Source organism: Oxyura jamaicensis, chromosome 13 (genome assembly GCF_011077185.1).
Source record: "Oxyura jamaicensis isolate SHBP4307 breed ruddy duck chromosome 13, BPBGC_Ojam_1.0, whole genome shotgun sequence".
NCBI lineage: Eukaryota > Metazoa > Chordata > Aves > Anseriformes > Anatidae > Oxyura > Oxyura jamaicensis.
In genome coordinates, this window is record NC_048905.1 from 588,473 (window position 1) to 605,423 (window position 16,951).

The 16,951-nt window shown below is 38.2% G+C and overlaps 1 protein-coding gene across 9 annotated transcripts in view; it reads left to right on the forward strand.

Annotated features, from left to right (window-relative positions):
* FABP6 (fatty acid binding protein 6) overlaps window positions 1-16,951 on the forward strand; it is a 73,031-nt gene that overhangs the window by 36,640 nt on the left and 19,440 nt on the right. For 4 of the 9 annotated variants that reach the window (XR_004754378.1, XR_004754379.1, XR_004754375.1 and 1 more), the window contains 6 exons: window positions 7,138-7,240; window positions 8,138-8,313; window positions 10,590-10,679; window positions 11,441-11,495; window positions 13,643-13,767; window positions 15,393-16,645. Coding sequence is in view for 1 of the 9 variants with exons in the window: in XM_035338625.1 (XP_035194516.1) it covers window positions 7,138-7,240; window positions 8,138-8,313; window positions 10,590-10,679; window positions 11,441-11,494 (423 nt within the window). In the remaining 8 variants the exon portion in view is untranslated. Of the gene's footprint in view, window positions 1-2,071; window positions 2,812-4,606; window positions 4,898-7,137; window positions 7,241-8,137; window positions 8,314-10,589; window positions 10,680-11,440; window positions 11,569-13,642; window positions 13,768-15,392; window positions 16,646-16,951 lie in introns of those variants that run through there. The other 5 variants (XR_004754376.1, XR_004754377.1, XR_004754381.1 and 2 more) reach the window with 4 other exon arrangements.

The following is a 16,951-nucleotide window of genomic DNA, read 5'->3' on the forward strand; positions in this document are numbered from 1 at the left end:
GCCAATGTGTAATACAAAGTTCAGAGAATTTACACTGAGCCTTAAGCTCGCAGAAAAAATGTTCAGTAAAGCCAAACTAGACACGTACCACTAGCTCAGTTAGCATGGCCTTCATTTTTCTCCTAATAGGCTTAATGAAGTGTAACTCAGATCACAATTGCAATGAACATTTTTAGGTGGCTATATCCACCTTGCGTGGATACTCCCCCAGCAGCTTGTTTCCTCCTCCATGCCAATACTTCCACTGTGCCAACACAGGTATTGGTGTGATCACCTGAGTAACTGGATCACAACACCGATCCAGCTGAAAAATAGCTTTATGTTTTGGGTATTTTTAATTCAGATCAGGCCCTTGCTCTGCTTGCTGTGTTACTGCATAAACGCTTGTGCCACCACAAAGCAAGAGGTAACTCTTGAACAATTTAAACAGTGCCTTCATATCCTCAGGCTGCTCTCAAACACTCCGTGGTTTGCAGACACCTCTAGGCCAATGAAAGGGCTAAATGTTGGTGATTGTGCTGGTGCCGTTTATCTTCCCCTCCTCACATACCTCCTGCTGTACTGGCAGGGTATGACCATGTACTGAGACAGTTCAGGGAACACAATCAGCTGAAAACTGGTGAAATCACCCAAAAACTAATCAGTTCTTTTTTTCTCACTGTTTTTGGGTGAGTTTAGATTTCTGTCTTTTTAGTTGTCCAAGCCAGACCTCAGCAGTCCTATTGAGATGACACTCAGAGATCAGGGACACCAGCCAGGGGCAGCAGAACCAACCACTTCTTAAAGAAGCTATGCCAGCTTGGACGAGTTAATTATCTTGCTCATTGGAGGTCCAAACGGACTAAAGGTTTTCCTGATAACAGTGCTTTGGCAGGAAATGATGCAAGTTTCCTTTATGGGAGTCCCCAAAATACTAGTTTTCTGTAGGATTTGAGCCTCCCTCCCCTGCAAATGTTCCCACCTCTCAGCTCCTGGTCGGATCCTTTCTGTGTTATTTTTGTTAGGCAGATGCAGCCCTTCAGAATGTCACGTGTGGGGCAAGAGCAGAATCTGTGCTGAGTCACCTGTAGAAGTCCTGTAGAGGTGACCAGGGCATTTCGGTGAAATGTTTGGAGTCTGTGCAAGCATTAGTTTTTCAGTAATTCAGCCACATCTTGTTGGTAATTACTTTTCTACTGCTTATGAGTTTAGAATAATAACACCTAGTAGTATGCTAAATGGATACTTAATAAGGCAAAATTATAATGTAACTCCCATGGAATTACACATTACATTAACACCAAATCAGTTCATTCTGAATTCATTATGAATGATTACTCTGAATACCAAAGGAATTAATAATCATTAGCCATTTCTGTGGAGAGTTGTTGAATAATGGCCAGATACAACTGTATGAAGAATTTACAAGCTTTCCTGATCAGCATTCATTCTGACAGGATCATTAAGGGTAACTGTCTTTTCAGGGGAGAGCTCCTACTTTTATTCTGAATCAGTATTCCTTGTTCAACTGCATTCCAGTTTTAAAAGCACTTCAAAGATAGTCACCCAACCTTGTTCATTCACTAATGGAATTACTTTCCTTATCTCCACTTTGTCTTTAAAGTATCTCAGTTGGCTTTATGCTACACCTCTGAAAGGTTAATAAACTTTAAAGCATGTTGGGAGACATTCAAGGGCAGGGTGACTCTGACATGACAAAAAGAATGCAAAGGCGTTATATTTATGACTGTAAATTCTGAAAGTAGAGGTATCCTCGGCCTTTGATTTGGTTCCTGAAACTTCCTTCTGTTCCGACCAGCATTTGAAGCCTCAGCTGTTTTACATATCAGAAGTAGCTGACTTGGGGGGCAGAGGGAATTAACTACTCCCTTTAGATGAATTTTTCCTTTGGGTAGGAGCTTTAATGAGGGTTCTACTTCTCTGAAAGCTTACTCATGCTAAGTGTCTGCACCAGCCACACAGTTTCAACTCACATGATCCTAATAAATTTAACTGCCCTGTTGAGCCTTTCTGCTTAACTTCTCATTGTAAGTAGTGGTTTGATTCCTTCCCATAGTGCTGGCAATATGTGCTCAGATAGGAGGCTTGCTATGTGCTCATGTTAGAGAGGTGCCTTAGAAAGCCATCAGTTAGATAAGCTTTACTGTGAGTGTTTTGTTGTGCTTTTTGTGTTGTTTTTAAGTATTTATTTTATTCCATGAGGAAAAGTAGAAAAAGCCTGTGTGCCTTAAGTATCCCAGAACAAGGTTATACCACTTCCTTGCAGTCTGTCTTCTGACAGTGGGGCTCCATATCAGCACGCAAACCCTTGTGTTTCTCTGTGACAGCTGAATCCACGCAGTGGGGCTCATAAATGCTATTCTGCCACAAATAACATTTGCATATAAAGATCGATTCATTCATTTGTTTGTGTTGAAGTTGTAGCTTTGCTGTAGGTGAAGCTGAAGATTTCAGACTGAATTCAGGGAAGCAAGCATTTGGCCTCTGTTCTGTAATGTTTAATTAAATCTATATGAAGCAGCCCTGTGTATTATTGGTTGCCCAGATAGCAATAAAATGTACTTAAGCAAAGGTTAATAATATATGGTATTTCAGTGTGGCCATAATCCAGTGTTTAGGAAATCATTATCATTTAGAAATATGTCCCAAAATGAAACATGAAGACAATTGCTTGTATAAATACTGATATACTGAACATGAATGACTCTTACTGAGCTGATTGTCTGGCTCAGGCGGGAGGTTTTTCATTTCAGTCAGAGAACGAGGAGATTGGAGACTGATCTTGGAGCTGCAGCTGTGGCACTGGGCTAGGTACAAACTCTGGCATGCTTTAGCTGAAGTCAGGGGGTTTTATGGGGGAGGTAGAGACTCGCTGTAGGATATGCTGATTGGTATACAGGCCTTGGCCACCAGATATTTGGCCACCAGATGGCATAGTCCCCTATAGAATAATGATACTTTCTTTGACATACAGAAAGGGCAGCTGCATCTTCCTCCTGAAAATGATTGATAGTACCAGGTACCCTGAAGTTAATAACCTTTCTGAAAGCTGTTTTTAACTTTTACACCTGGAGCTTTTTATTCTTTTGTCTTTCTCCATTACAGCTCTTACCTCATGCCTTCTTTTTACACCCTTGTATGTGTAAAGGGAACTGCCTCTCGTTTTTCCACTGGTCTCAGTTAAAGCTGTTAATTCAGTTGGATTTCAACTCAGCTCTGTTAAGCAGAAACATGACATAAACAAGGATGTTTGCAGCAGTATGCAGCTACACACATTGCTGTAGATGGAATGGATTATATATGTAATGATGTATACATGTATTTTGAAAAAAAAAAAGTGGATAATTTTGGTTTAATTTATTGTTTGTTTTTTTTTTTTTGTTTATTATTATTATTATTATTATTATTATTATTATTATTATTATTATTATTTTTTAACTGAGTAATTCTGCACCGTTTAGCTAAGTGCCCAGTCCACCAAGGTTGAAGCACTGTTGTAGAGGTATGCAAAAGCAACATTACAGGCGTACAGCTCTGAAGAGGCAGGAAAATCATGAGTATTGTAAATACAAAGTGTAAGGTTATTAAATGAATGCAGTTTTTAGCTGAGGGGAACTTGGATGACTAACCTTAACAACTGTGCCTGTAACCATCACCTCAGTAAAGTCAGAGGGCCTCCATCCCTTTATTCTTGGAATAAATATTGTCCTGACTCAATATTTGAAAGACTACTTTATGAAATTCTTCATTCTCCAATGCACTCTGGAATTTCATTGCATTTTATAACAAAGAGGCAGGAACTAAAGTAGAGATTTTTTTCAGAACAAGTGAGCAGAAAATGGATGCAAATACAAAATGCACATTAGAAATTCCTCTGCACAGACGGGTACCGATGGTATGTTTGCCTGCAACTTGTTCTAAACTGATTTGGGTGCCAAGCAGCCAGGCAGAGTAAGCACGGTTATTGACACTGCGCAGTCTTACCTTTATTTTTTATAAGGATGTTTTTAATACATTCTGCAACTCTCATGTACAGCATAGCATTACAACTCCTTGGAGGTGAATAAACTCCTTAGTGTAGCAAGAATGACCCACCCAGCCAAGTAACTATTCACCTGTAATTTACTGTACTACATGCCAGCTCTGTGCCCACCACATTCCCACTGCAGACAAGCTCTAAGTGTTGTATAGCTGTGTATATGTCAGCATTTTCATATCACATCACAAGATAATTATCAATATAATTTGATCTTTATAAAGAAAGGGAACATAAAAGCCCAAGTACCGTTCATATAATCTTATTATCTTTTTCCTGTTTCAGAGAGCTGTGCTGTTTTCTTTACCCAGTTTGATCTATCTTCCAAGGTCTGTGTGGTGTTACTGTGCCAATGGCGTTGTCCCCTAATAAGTTCTGTGTAAACAGACGAGTTTATGGCTTGAGTTCATTTACCTTCTTCACAGGGTTTTATGCATGTCTCTCTGAAACGTTGAGAGCCTGGTGCAAGACAGAGGCCTTCGCTACTGAGCCAACCTGAGGATGGTCTCACTGGTCACCCACTCCCCAAAAGCAGAGCAGTGGCAGGACCCCGGTTACCTTCAGTACGTGGAGCATACAGAGCCACGTGAAGGAGGCGAGTCTCTTACCTAAAGACTTGCACAGCCAGTTGTGCTGAGCAGCAATAAAGATTCTCACAGCCCATCAGTGGAGCAACTGCAGAACTCCCTGGGTGACTGAAAGTAATTGGCCCTTCGCAGCTCTCACCCTTTGCTTCTAAGGGCTTGGTTACTTTAAGAATGTTTAAATTAATGTGCCATGTTTTGGACGCAGGATTTATGCATGGACCTGGGATTTCTTACTGAGTACATCATCCTTTCACTGTACTATAAGCACTGATAGGTGACTTTTTTTTTTCTGTTTTCATCTTGCCCATGTATGGGATGGGGTTGATGAGACCTTCCTGTAAATGGGATCTTGGAATTTATGTATGAGTGAAATTACTAGGGTTTTTTGCCTCTGTAACGGCACAGAGTTTTGCACTGTTGTATTTTAACTGGTAACTACTTAGCTTTACCCTGGCAATAAGAACAGAGTTTTCCGTGCATGTGCAGCCACTTCGTTGTGTTCCATGCTAATGCTATTTTAGTTTATGGAGACCTAAGGATTAAGGACCTGGGTCTAGCTGATAAAGGAAGTTTCCCTTTCAGTTATCTGCTCCTCCTGCCCAAGCTTCAGATTAAGCTGAAACAGTTCTAATTAAAAAAAAAAAAAAAAAAAAAAAAAAAAGGAAAACAAAAGTGTCAAATATGGTGGCAGAAGGGTTGGAGTCATTTTACAGACACTTTAAGATCAGGTGCAAAGGTAATACTGACTGCAAAGCAAGCTTCTCTGTTCCTTCCCTGAATCTTATGAATTTGTAACTGATACAAAAACTAACTGTTAAAACACAGGGGCGGGAGAGAAAAGTACTTGAATGCTGATCACAGAACAGGGAGAATGTTCGCAGAAGAAAGGTATATAGCTTTCTGCTATTTCAAGTAAGGAAACATCCTTTTAATGGCAAGCAGACAGCAGATGGTATGGCTTTTGTGGCGTCACGAACTCCAGCACAATACAGTCAGCCGCTGCACAGCATGGGATAATTAAAAGCTGCGTAAATATGGGGGAGTGAAGGGTTAGGGGTGGGAAGGCAGTAATTCCTAGGACATTTGTTCCATTTTTATTTTACAAATTGACCATGATTTTTTATGCTTCCCTTTTGTTCACTTTCTGCATCTGTGCTAGAAAACTGCTTTCCCGCCATGAGCGCGTACCAAAAGCAGTAGTTTTAACAGGACTGCTGTCAACCTCAAAAACACATCTTCATGGTAAACTTTTAGATCTTTTTACAAAGATGTAAGATTTTGAAGTTGCTTTCTGTCAGACCTTGGAAGAGGAAGTAGGTGTTAAAAAAAACAAACAATGTAAATTTCCAAGTAATAAACATGAGGCAAGATCCTTTCCAGTCCATAGGTATGATCTCTTACAAAACTGACTCAAGATATTCTGAAGCTTTTTGTGGTCAGAAAATTCTTTTCTATTAGAAGTCTCCTTCTCGCCTGATTCAGACTCTTAACCCACCAGTCAGTTTGTTGTTCTGGAATCCCTCTTATTTTGCCCCTGTAAGGAAAAGTTTCAAAACTGTAAAGGTTTATCTAAGACAGGTAACATTTCCTTACTCGCACCTCAGATACTCTGTGTATTCCAATGCTATGACACTGCTAGCACATAAATCCTAGGAAGGTTTTTGTTCAGATTAAAAGCTGTTGGTCTGTATCATCAGCTGGTTGAGCAATGCCCACACACTGTAGCTGGGAATTTCTTTCCCTGCTCTTGTATGTGTTCTAAATTACCCCGTGGACTCTCACTTTTAGCAAATTACACAAATGAGAGTACTGATTCTACTTTCCTGAATAAGTATATATTTTTGAAATGTTTGTACTTTGTGCAAACATTTGCTAAGCAATTTGAAGCAGAGTTTGTCTCCTGATATTAAATAAGATATGGGAACATGGTGCCATGAGTGTTCTAACGTACTTTATATCTAAGCAGTGTAAAATATTTCATAATTCTTGTCTTCATCTGGGGATAAGGAAGGATATACAGGTGCAGTAATTTACCCAGAACCTGGCATTGCCCAGATCCCAGCAGAATTACTTAGGAATCTGGACACCCTGTTTCCTATTTTCATATATTGACTAATACATGATATGCTTCCAAGTACAGCGAGGTTGTGATTGAAGGACGCTGCTTTGAAGATGTTTTCTACCTGTTTCATCATAAAAATTTTATCATTATTCCATCATCTCTGCAAAATCAGTGGGATCTTTAAGGGAAATATATATCACTTCAAATATGCAAAAAAGAAAACCCAGCTTTTGCCCTTGATATCTGCTGATCTCCAGATTAATGTCAAGGATCTTTAATTGAATTATGGCCCTTTTCAGATAGGTCGATGGCATCCATGTTAGTGACTTGCATAGATCATAAAAGTATATTTCCTAGGGGCGTGACTACAGGTGGGCTGAGCAGCTTGGGCTGGCTTATAAAAACGAGGGCCTCTGGCCATCTGCACTTACCAATTCTTCTTTGTTTCGGAGGCTATCCTGCACTACCAGCCACATCACCAGGGCAACATGGCATTCACAGGCAAATACGAATTTGAAAGCGATGAGAACTACGATGACTTTGTTAAGGCGATTGGTAAGTATGTCTGGGCGTGTAAGTCTTGAAGGTTATAAATTAGGTAGAAATACTTTTCTAAAAAGGCTTTTTATTGAAATGTCAAGAGATCAACAGGAAATATCAGTCTTGGTAGGAGTGCTCAGCACTTCAGCAAGAAGATTCAGTTTTCATTCTTATAAGAAGCACTATTAGCCACAGGAAATAGTCCCGCTGTACAGAAGCAGTTATTCCTTTACTGTGGGCAGCAGAATGAAGGGCAGAGATGTTTGCAGTGTAATAATCATGGAGATCACTTTTTCTGTTCTAAGTGGTGGAAGTAAAGTTTTAAGTATTCATTGGTGGAAGTAAAGTTTTAAGTGTGACAGTACTTGTCAAAATCTTTTACAGGAACAGGTTTCTGTGAACCCTTTCAGAAGACTGTATAAGCCCATTTCAGAGATTACACCTGTAAAATCTCTTAGGAACACTATGATCTGTGTACAAAAGTTCAATGCTTGTGTTCATTTATTTACAAAGCAATAGTAAATAGGAATGCCCAATTGTATAGCAGAGGCAGGTCATAGACATTCCATGTATCTGCACATGTAGCCTAAGTAGAAAGAAAGATGTGAACATTTATATGTATCTTGCAGCTATATGTTTACTGTGTATCCTTTCTAAGAGAAAAGAAAGCCAGACTAAAACCTATTATTTTAGCAAATGCATTGATGTACCTGTATCTTCCTTTAAAGAAGTAATTTAAACTCAGCTTTGATACTGCTGTAAAACAAACAGCAGCACCACCACCACCAAAAACCCACAAATCAGATCTTCAGACATCAATGTCTGACAACAAACACACCACTAGCATGCTACAATTCCAATACAAATAGTAGGATATTTGATTTGATAAAATGTATTCTTCTGTTTCTTAAGGTCTCCCCAGTGAGAAGGTTGAGATGGGAAGGAATTGCAAAATAGTCACTGAGGTGGTGCAGAATGGAAATGACTTCACCTGGACACAGCATTTCCCAGGAGGTCGCACCACGACTAACACATTCACTATTGGCAAGGAAGCAGACATGGAGACAATGGGTGGTAAAAAATTCAAGGTAAATTAATTTCTCTCTTGAGTTCTATGCTGTCTCAGTTGTTTCTTTTTGTTGTTGTTTTTGTTGTTTTTTAATGTAGGGTGAAAATCAATTCTGTCTCAAGGATGCGTATTTTTTCCCCATTTCTTGATGCCCCTAGCAAAATATCTAAAGCTGATTTTAATGAGCACTAGAGCTGCAAAACTGTATTTACTATTAAAGAACAAGGGCAGAGTGATGAGCATCCTACTGGTGTTATAGCTGAAGCAATCATAATGTTAATTAAAACTCTAACAAGCTGGTTGACAGCTGTCTTTGTTGTCCAGCACCATGCAGCAACTGGAGCACACTCTATGAGGAGTGCTGTGATCCTTAGCTCTGCCTGTGCCTGACAGCAGTGCTTGCCTTTTAAAGTCACCTGTGCTGAGCCTTAAACAAAGGACTGCATAAAGTGAAGGGGAAAAAAAAACCTCTCTGTATTCCCTTACTATTGGAAGTACAGAGCAACATGCAACTTGAACAGTCTTTAGTGATAAGGGAGACTGTGCAACCTTGAGCTGATCCTATCATGGACAAAATCTTGATAGAGAACCTGCTGCAACAGATACTTTATTGCCTTATTCACTTTTATTCCATTAGAAGGGATAGTTTGGGACAACTAAACTCAGCATTTGTGAGGTGTCCAGAACCTCAACAGATTACTGGCTTTGTATTGAAGAGACAGGAATACCAGCAATTTTTCAGGGAGCTGTGACAGAATGAGAACAGTAGTAGTATTGCATTATTTCCAGAATGCTATTTCAGTCACACCTTTCTGATTCTGAGAGGATAAAAAAAAAAAAAAAAAAAAAAAAAAAAAAAAAAAAAGGATGTAATTGCTTTTGAGAAATCTTTATGAAGCCTATTGTATGGAAGAAAACATAATTCTATTTGAAGTTTGCAATAAATTGACCACAATTTTGAAATAGAATTTTATAAATTCTGTCTTCTTCTTGAGCACTTCAAGCAGTCCAAATGCTATTAAGTAGCCAAAGATGAGTGCAGGGTAAACAACTCAGCAGAGAAACCACTGCCTTTCAGCACAGAGTCACTAACCAATATATAAATTAGTAAGGCTTTCCTTGTATCTAGTAAAACACAATTATTTATTAAAAAAAGTTCCCTCTTCACTTTGCACATTACTTTTTTTGCTTTCTAAATATGACTGGTTGATCTGTCTTTGTTACTAAAAGCACAGGCAAAGCTGACTAGTTATGGGGGCAAGACTAATTTTCTGATGGAACTGCATAGCTAGTTCCGCACAGTTAGTTTTGGTAGTCAGCTGAAATGTTGTAGCATTTGTAATCTTCATATTAGCATCCTGGCATGCTCCTCCCATGCAGAAATAGCTCTTAGAATAGAGTAATTCACTTGGAAGGGACCTTCAAAGTGAATCAGGTCCACCTGCCTGAGCACTTCAAGGCTAACCAAAAGTTAAAGCATATTATCAAAGGCATTATCTAAATGCATCTTGATCAGGGGCAGGCATGGGGCATCAGCCACCTTGCTAGGAAGCTTGTTTCAGTGTTTAACCACCCTCATGGTAAATAATTTTTCCCAATGTCCAGTCCAAGCCTACCCTGTCACAACTTTTGTGCCATTCCCTTGTGTTCTGCCATCAGTTATCAGGGAGAAGAGACCAGCACGTCCTTCTCCATTTCCCTTCCTCAGGAACTTGCAGAAAGTAGAGCAACTGATGTTGTAGCATAAAGGTGTGACTGCAGACTGTACAGTCATCTTCATCTATACTTAAATGATATAGGTGAACTCTGGTGTAGTTAAAGGCATGAAACTCAGGATCCAGGGTGAAGATTAATATCACTAGCCCACAGTGACTTTTGTGCTGCTTGCAGGCAGGTTGTCAGTATATGAGAACACTACTTTAAAAATAACTCATACAGTTTCTCTTTTTACTGACAAAAGAGAAGAACCACATAAAATGTTGAGGACTGAGAACACAGTCTGCAGTAAGACCATCTTTAGAGCTATGAGTGAACATTATTTATGATTTATTGTTTACATAGTGAACTTGGATGTATTGTTACTTGAATATTTTTCTATTTAATAAATTGTGGATGCTTATATTTAGGAACTAAAGCACAAGGATTTTAGTCTTTATCATGAAGCTGTTTATATAATAGAGAAGTTTTACTTTTATTAAAGGAAAAACTTTAACCATCAGGTGCACAGATACTTACAGTGTCTGATAAAATAAATGCCAATAGGTCCAGAGAATATTAAATCTCTCTTTATTGCAGGCAACTGTTAAAATGGAAGGGGGAAAAGTAGTAGCTGATTTTCCCAACTATCATCACACTGCAGAGATTGCTGGAGGAAAACTAGTGGAGGTGAGTTCTCAACTTTTTAAAAAAAACAGAACAAAACAAAACAATCTAAAGATCTACAGCATTAAAATTTTGAGTTTAGAAAAAAAAAAATTCAAAGAAATACAGCAAAGCTGTTAGTTAACTTTCCCTTTCAGTCTAGATCATCTAAAGTTTTACGCAGGTTTAATTGAAAATTAGATGAACAAAAATTACATATTTTTAATAAACTTCTAATGCGTTTTGTATCCGAGACACAGTTTTCTAGCTGTAAAAGATTAGAGTGTTGAACCTGAGCTATTCCTGAGTTATTGTGTCTTTGACCATATTCACTTAGTAAAACTAGTAAAAAGACAGATTTTTTGAGAATCAGAAATCATAATGCTTGATAACTTCCAGAATTATGACTTGTATTTGTGTCAACTACATACGCCTGAGTATGTTTTCAATAGCTGCTACCCACAAGTAAATTACTGTCTGAGTCAGGAAAGGACTCTCACCATCCTTGAAAGAGATACTGTCAATCATTTACTGCTTTTGGAGAATAATCATCTGTCTTAAAACCCAACACTAACTTGGAGCTGGTGACTGCTAAGTCTATCAACACAATGTATTTCAGATTAGACTAAACCATTCAGCTTATTTTTCAGATATGTTCTGCTAAAGGGTACACGTGCTTCAGTAAAGGGTGGGTTCTGCGAGCCAGCTAACAGGGCTTTTCATTTGTGACACTGAAGCTTTAACTGCTCTGTTCAACCAAATTTTTGGTTTGTTCTTTATTCCAGCTCTCTACTGCTTCTGGTGTAACCTACAAGAGAACCAGCAAAAAGATTGCTTAAGGTATTAAAGCACGTTTTCCAGTGTACTGAAAAACATGAAACAATACAATTAAATAAAATACACTTCTGATCTATTTCACTCTCTCTTTTCCTTACAAAGATGAAGGATTGTTTTTCAGAGTAACATTATTCCCAGTAACATTATCCCATAATTCCTGAAGATCTGAGAAATATTCCTCGTAAAAAGCACAAGACACAACAACAAGGACTTAGTGATGCTGCTCCAGTATAAATATTTCAGGATATAATACATACTTGGCATATTCAAATGTTGTCTATCACATACTTAACAGAAGCTCTATTTTGCTGTCTAGAAAACAGGACAGTATTTTGCCCAAGGCTTACATCATATTGTTGGTTGGAAGGCAGAAATATAGGAGAATTTAAAGAAAACTCACTGAAAGATGTGCTTTCATATTGTTCTCAGAGTTATTTCATTCTCATCAGTATCTCTTCTTTATCCACACTCTTGGAGGACGTTTAAAGGCTTTCCAGACAGACTGTTGTGGGAAACCGTGGAGTCTTTCTTCTTCAGTGCAATGCTGCTTATTTACAAAGAACATGTGAAAACCCATTTTCTTGACTGCAGTAAGAATTAGATATAACAGGTTTTGGATTCACCAAATCACTTCTGGTCAACACCTGGTCCACAAAGATTTCTTTTTTTAGACTCCCACTATAAAGACCTTTTTTGAGCTGTCTTGCTTTCTGGATCTATCTAGCTGCTCGTCTTCACCATTTGCTAATTAATAACTAGCCAGGGCTTGTAACTTGTGTACACAAGTTCATATTCTAATTTGTCTTGTACATGACTGATGACCCCAGTCACCTCAGTACCTTGCATCAAAAAAGGCTCTTAGCTTCTTCTATTTTTGTCCCCTTGGTAGAGACAACTAGGCTTTCCAGGCTCCATCAATTTACCCAAAACAGGCTGCACAGAGCTTAGGCATTGCTCAACATATTACTTATTCTGTATCCAAGGAAAAGGATAATGCTGAACTCTTGATTACAGAATCACATTAGAAAAACACAAGTCTTAAACCTGCTCAGTCTTAAAACATTCTTTTGTTACATGCAGATCTCCTGCTTTAACTTCAAAACAAAACAAACACACACAACAAAAACAGCCTCTTCAGTCATATTGTTGAACCACGTTAGGGAGACCAATCATTTCTTCTTTCAACAAGAGGAATTTCTTTGGCTTTTACTTTTCCCACCCTGTAGCCTTAATGTGGTGGAAAGCAACACTAAGCATAAGTGTTGAAATAAATCACAATACCCAGGGCTGCAAAACTGTCCCTTGTTGGGCCAACAGAGCCATTGTGCCAGCTGCACAAACTTTTGTTTAATCACACAGATAGCTGTCTGAAAACTTAGTGCTGTAAATCCCATTGGAAAGTCCTTTGACAGACCATGAATAATAATTTCTGTTTTTATGCTTCACTGTCAGCTAATTTTGATTTTAAAGGGAAGTAGAAGAGTCGTCAGAACTACACAAAAAATGTTTGCTAAGTGGAGCACCCAATTAAAGAGATGAGAAATGTCTCAATGGAAAGCTGGACTTGAGTGCCAGATTCTCTTGTACTCCTTGGGAAATCAGCATCATTTCATCAGAGAAAAATTAATCTCAATGAATATAAATACATTTTTTTTTGCTCAGTACTTACAGATTTGCACGTTCCTGTGAAGGTTCCTGTGAAGGTTGGTGCAGGGGGGCGAAGAGGCAAAATAATTACTTCAATAACTTGTTTATTAATCCAAACAATTTCAGTTATTAGAAAGCTTTGTCCAAGGAAGTAGTGCTTCAGACTACTCATGCTGGCCCATATCATATTCTAGTGTGATAAAGAACAACATCAGTAGGGATTTTAAAGAGAAGGAAAGTTAAAGTTTTATCTCTATAACAAATTAACAGGTTCCAGATAGTGGAACTGACAAGTAGCTGACAGAATAGAGTTAATTCTCTCTATATTATGCATAGCTTTCATTACTCATTACCCTTACAGAATTGGCAATTGTGAAAAAATTAAGATGTCATTTAAAATGTCAACATAAATATTTCTGCAGACAATGGTTCAAAGTCTATGCAGTATGTGAAGGCTACCTCTAAGAAACAAAAAGTATGATTTTTTTTTTTCCCCTGAATAGGGACGTTCTTTGCTGAATGTCTGTGTTGAAGGAGTTTAGACACCAGCAGCAATCAGAAGAGCAACAATGAGCATTTCCAAAACTTCAACTTTGAAAACTAGAGACTACCATTATGCAGATTTAGGGTAAGCTTGATGCAACTTTGATATTTCTTTGAGACAATAACGTTATTTTATATGAGGAAGCTGAAACACAATGCGAGCTCAGTTGCATGATGTCATATTGAGAAATGAAAAGGAATCTCTTCAGGCTAATTCCTCATTTCAGTTCAACTCAGCTGGTATGTTCCTCTTCAAATTATAACAGGATCGCAGAGCATCTGGATTTAGTATGTGCCACGGAAAAACCTGTAGAGGTTTTTGGGCATTATAGGAAACTAAAGCTCATACTAGAGCTAAGGGATGGTGGTGTTTCGTCTGAACAATTCACAACCATAAGAATCTGCTCTGAACGTGACAATGCTGGTACCTGGTCATTACCTGCTTTGAAAATAGAATGAAAGCAGGCAACATTAACTTAAGTTCTAGAAGTGACTACACTTGGTGCTGCCCCACTATCACATTTTGGTTTTGCATTCTGCACATGATCAGGTAACTCCCTATTAAACACCAAGGGTCTTGAGAGGAAGGGTGTAATTTTATCTAGGTTCTCTGGAGAGCACATAGAGATGTTTTCTCAGGGGGAAGAAAGCATTGCTGCCTTTTCAACAGGAGGACATTCTTTAAACCTGTTCTGAAATGGCAGCACAGAAAGCAAGATAAATATGCCTTAGAAAAGAAAAAAATAAATTGTCATTAAGAATCCCTCTCTGTTTGGAACACACTTGCTAGCATCTCGACTTCTCAAAAAAAAAATAACATGAAGCTAAATTATGTTAAGCAACATCTGGCCATTTTACCAAGTAGCCAGTTATACTGTTCAGAGAGCATTATATCACCTTTAAATTGTTTGCTACAGTCTGTAAAACTTGCCATGGCTTTGACAGTTCTGCGAACACAAAAATTTTGTCTTTCTTACAAAAATTGAAATTGTATATTTCATTCCTCATTTAAAACAGCACAATAGCAGCAAGCTGCAGCTATTTAAGATTTAAGTATGTTCATTTTAACCCTTGATGCCTGAATAAACATTAGCAGACTTTTTTCCCCACCCGAATCCTTTGAGAGGTCCTTGTCAGGACTCACAAATACACAATGAAAGATGCCATCTTTCTCATTTGCTTGGTTACATCTGCATCCTCCTCCCATGTAGGGAGGAGGTTACTAGTGCCATATCCCATTCTGGCAATTTAAGCTTAGCACTTTCTATTCTCCAGCCATGTTTCGCTGTGAAATAACTTGCAAAAGCAAAGTCTGCCTGCAAAGTTCGAGTTAATCAGATTGTAAAAATTCTGATCTACGACGATGACTACACAGCAAGTGACAGCATCAAACAGCATAGTCATGGGGTGGGAATTTTGAATCAATTTGTTTAAAATGAATTCAGCTTTGCATGCACCTCTGCAGCTCTCTGCAAAAATAGTTGTTGCAAAAAAAAGGCTTTAGAAAAGTGCCTTTAAGTTGTCTGAACTGTTCTACATTCTCTCTTAGTTTTCACAAAATAAAACAAAAGTGACAGCCAGTTAAAAGAAAAATGTTATCTGGAAACTGAGTGAAACTCCCACCCACATTAAAAGCATTCTGGAGAGAACAGTCAACACGAACAGTATGAGGCCAACTCTAAATTCTGAAATATTTCCCATCCCTTTCAGAGTCTGCTGTTGGACTTAAATCTACCTCAACTCCACCCACGATACAAAGGCACAAACACAAACTGGGGAAGTCAGTGGACAATTCACATTTAAAATAGAGTCACCAGAAGAAAGACTGAATATACAACTGGGTTCTATTTGGATTTTCAGTTTTCTTAGGTAAGATTGCACCTGGCCCAAAGAACTGATTATTCCAGCTCATATATCCTATCTTGTCTGTTTCTTCAGCCACCTCCTCAGCCCTTACATACACTAACACTTCAGACTTGGAGTAACACCTCACTTCCTGTGCAGTGACCAAGATCTACCCAATCCTTCCAACTTATTGTTTGACAAGGCCCTTCGACCACATTTGTCCTATCACTGTTCTGTAAAACATTATGAGTGTTCAGATCAATTATTTTTAAGGTATAGACATGTATTCTTTGTTAGCTCTTAAAAGCTTAAGAGGAAACACTAAAAAATGGAGGGCACTTCAGGTATATGCTTGTTTATTGGAAGCTTTCACTGAAAACTTTGCAAGTATTTTCACAATTAAGCATGATGGCAGTCCAAAATATAACAGCACACATGACCTGAATTAAAAGGGTGATAAAGCAAAGAAAACAAATACAACAGTACTGCTGCATATACATTGTTCATTAATGACAAATTGTAACAAAAAATGCACTACAGTCTTCTAAAAATAAAGTTTAATATAAAGACAAATCCAGCAGAATGGAAGATGAACCAAGTTCTCTAAGCTTCTAGAGCCATTTCTGAAGAGTACTGCTTCTTCATTTACGGTTGTGGGTTTTTTTTTGAAAAAAATGTAATGATAATAATAACTTCCTGCATTCAGCAGGCTAGAGGAATTTTAACTCGATACCAAACACTGCATTCTCAGAAGACAGTTAAACACACATTAGCATGCGGGCTAATCTTTTCCCCTCCACCCTAAAACACCCTTTAAAAACAATTCTGTAAAAATATAGTTTAAAACAGCACTGACACATGACTTTGAAAAATTGTTCCAAGTCAGTAAAAGCATATTGCACATTACCTGTACTGCTGTCCTGAGAGCCTTAAAAAAAAGGCAAACCAACAGTACTGCCTTCAAAGAAATACACAACAGCGGTTGCACATCAAAACTGAAGTTTCACATTTGCAGAAGTCTGTTTCTTGTAAGTATCTACGTTAAAGAAACAAAGCCTATACAATCCTTCAGATGACATCTCTGGTCCCAACTGAAGAGGAAACCTTTGGATATTTGACAGTAGATGTGTCTCATTGTAAAGAAACAACATGATCTGTAAATTACCAGCTACATTTTCAAGAGTGCCAAGATGGTATTAAAAAAAAAAAAAAGCTAGCATTATCTAGTACAGCAATTAAACTCTAATTACATAGTAAAGTTAGCCAGTTCCCTATCTCTGTTCCCATTACCACCAGTTCCTCTGTCCTGAGCTTGAACTACTGCCACAAGTCATTGGCCCAAAAGATGAAATAACTGAAGGCAACGAAGCTTTTTCCAATAGTTTTTCCAAGAGGATTTCTTCAAGTGATATTAAATCCCTGAT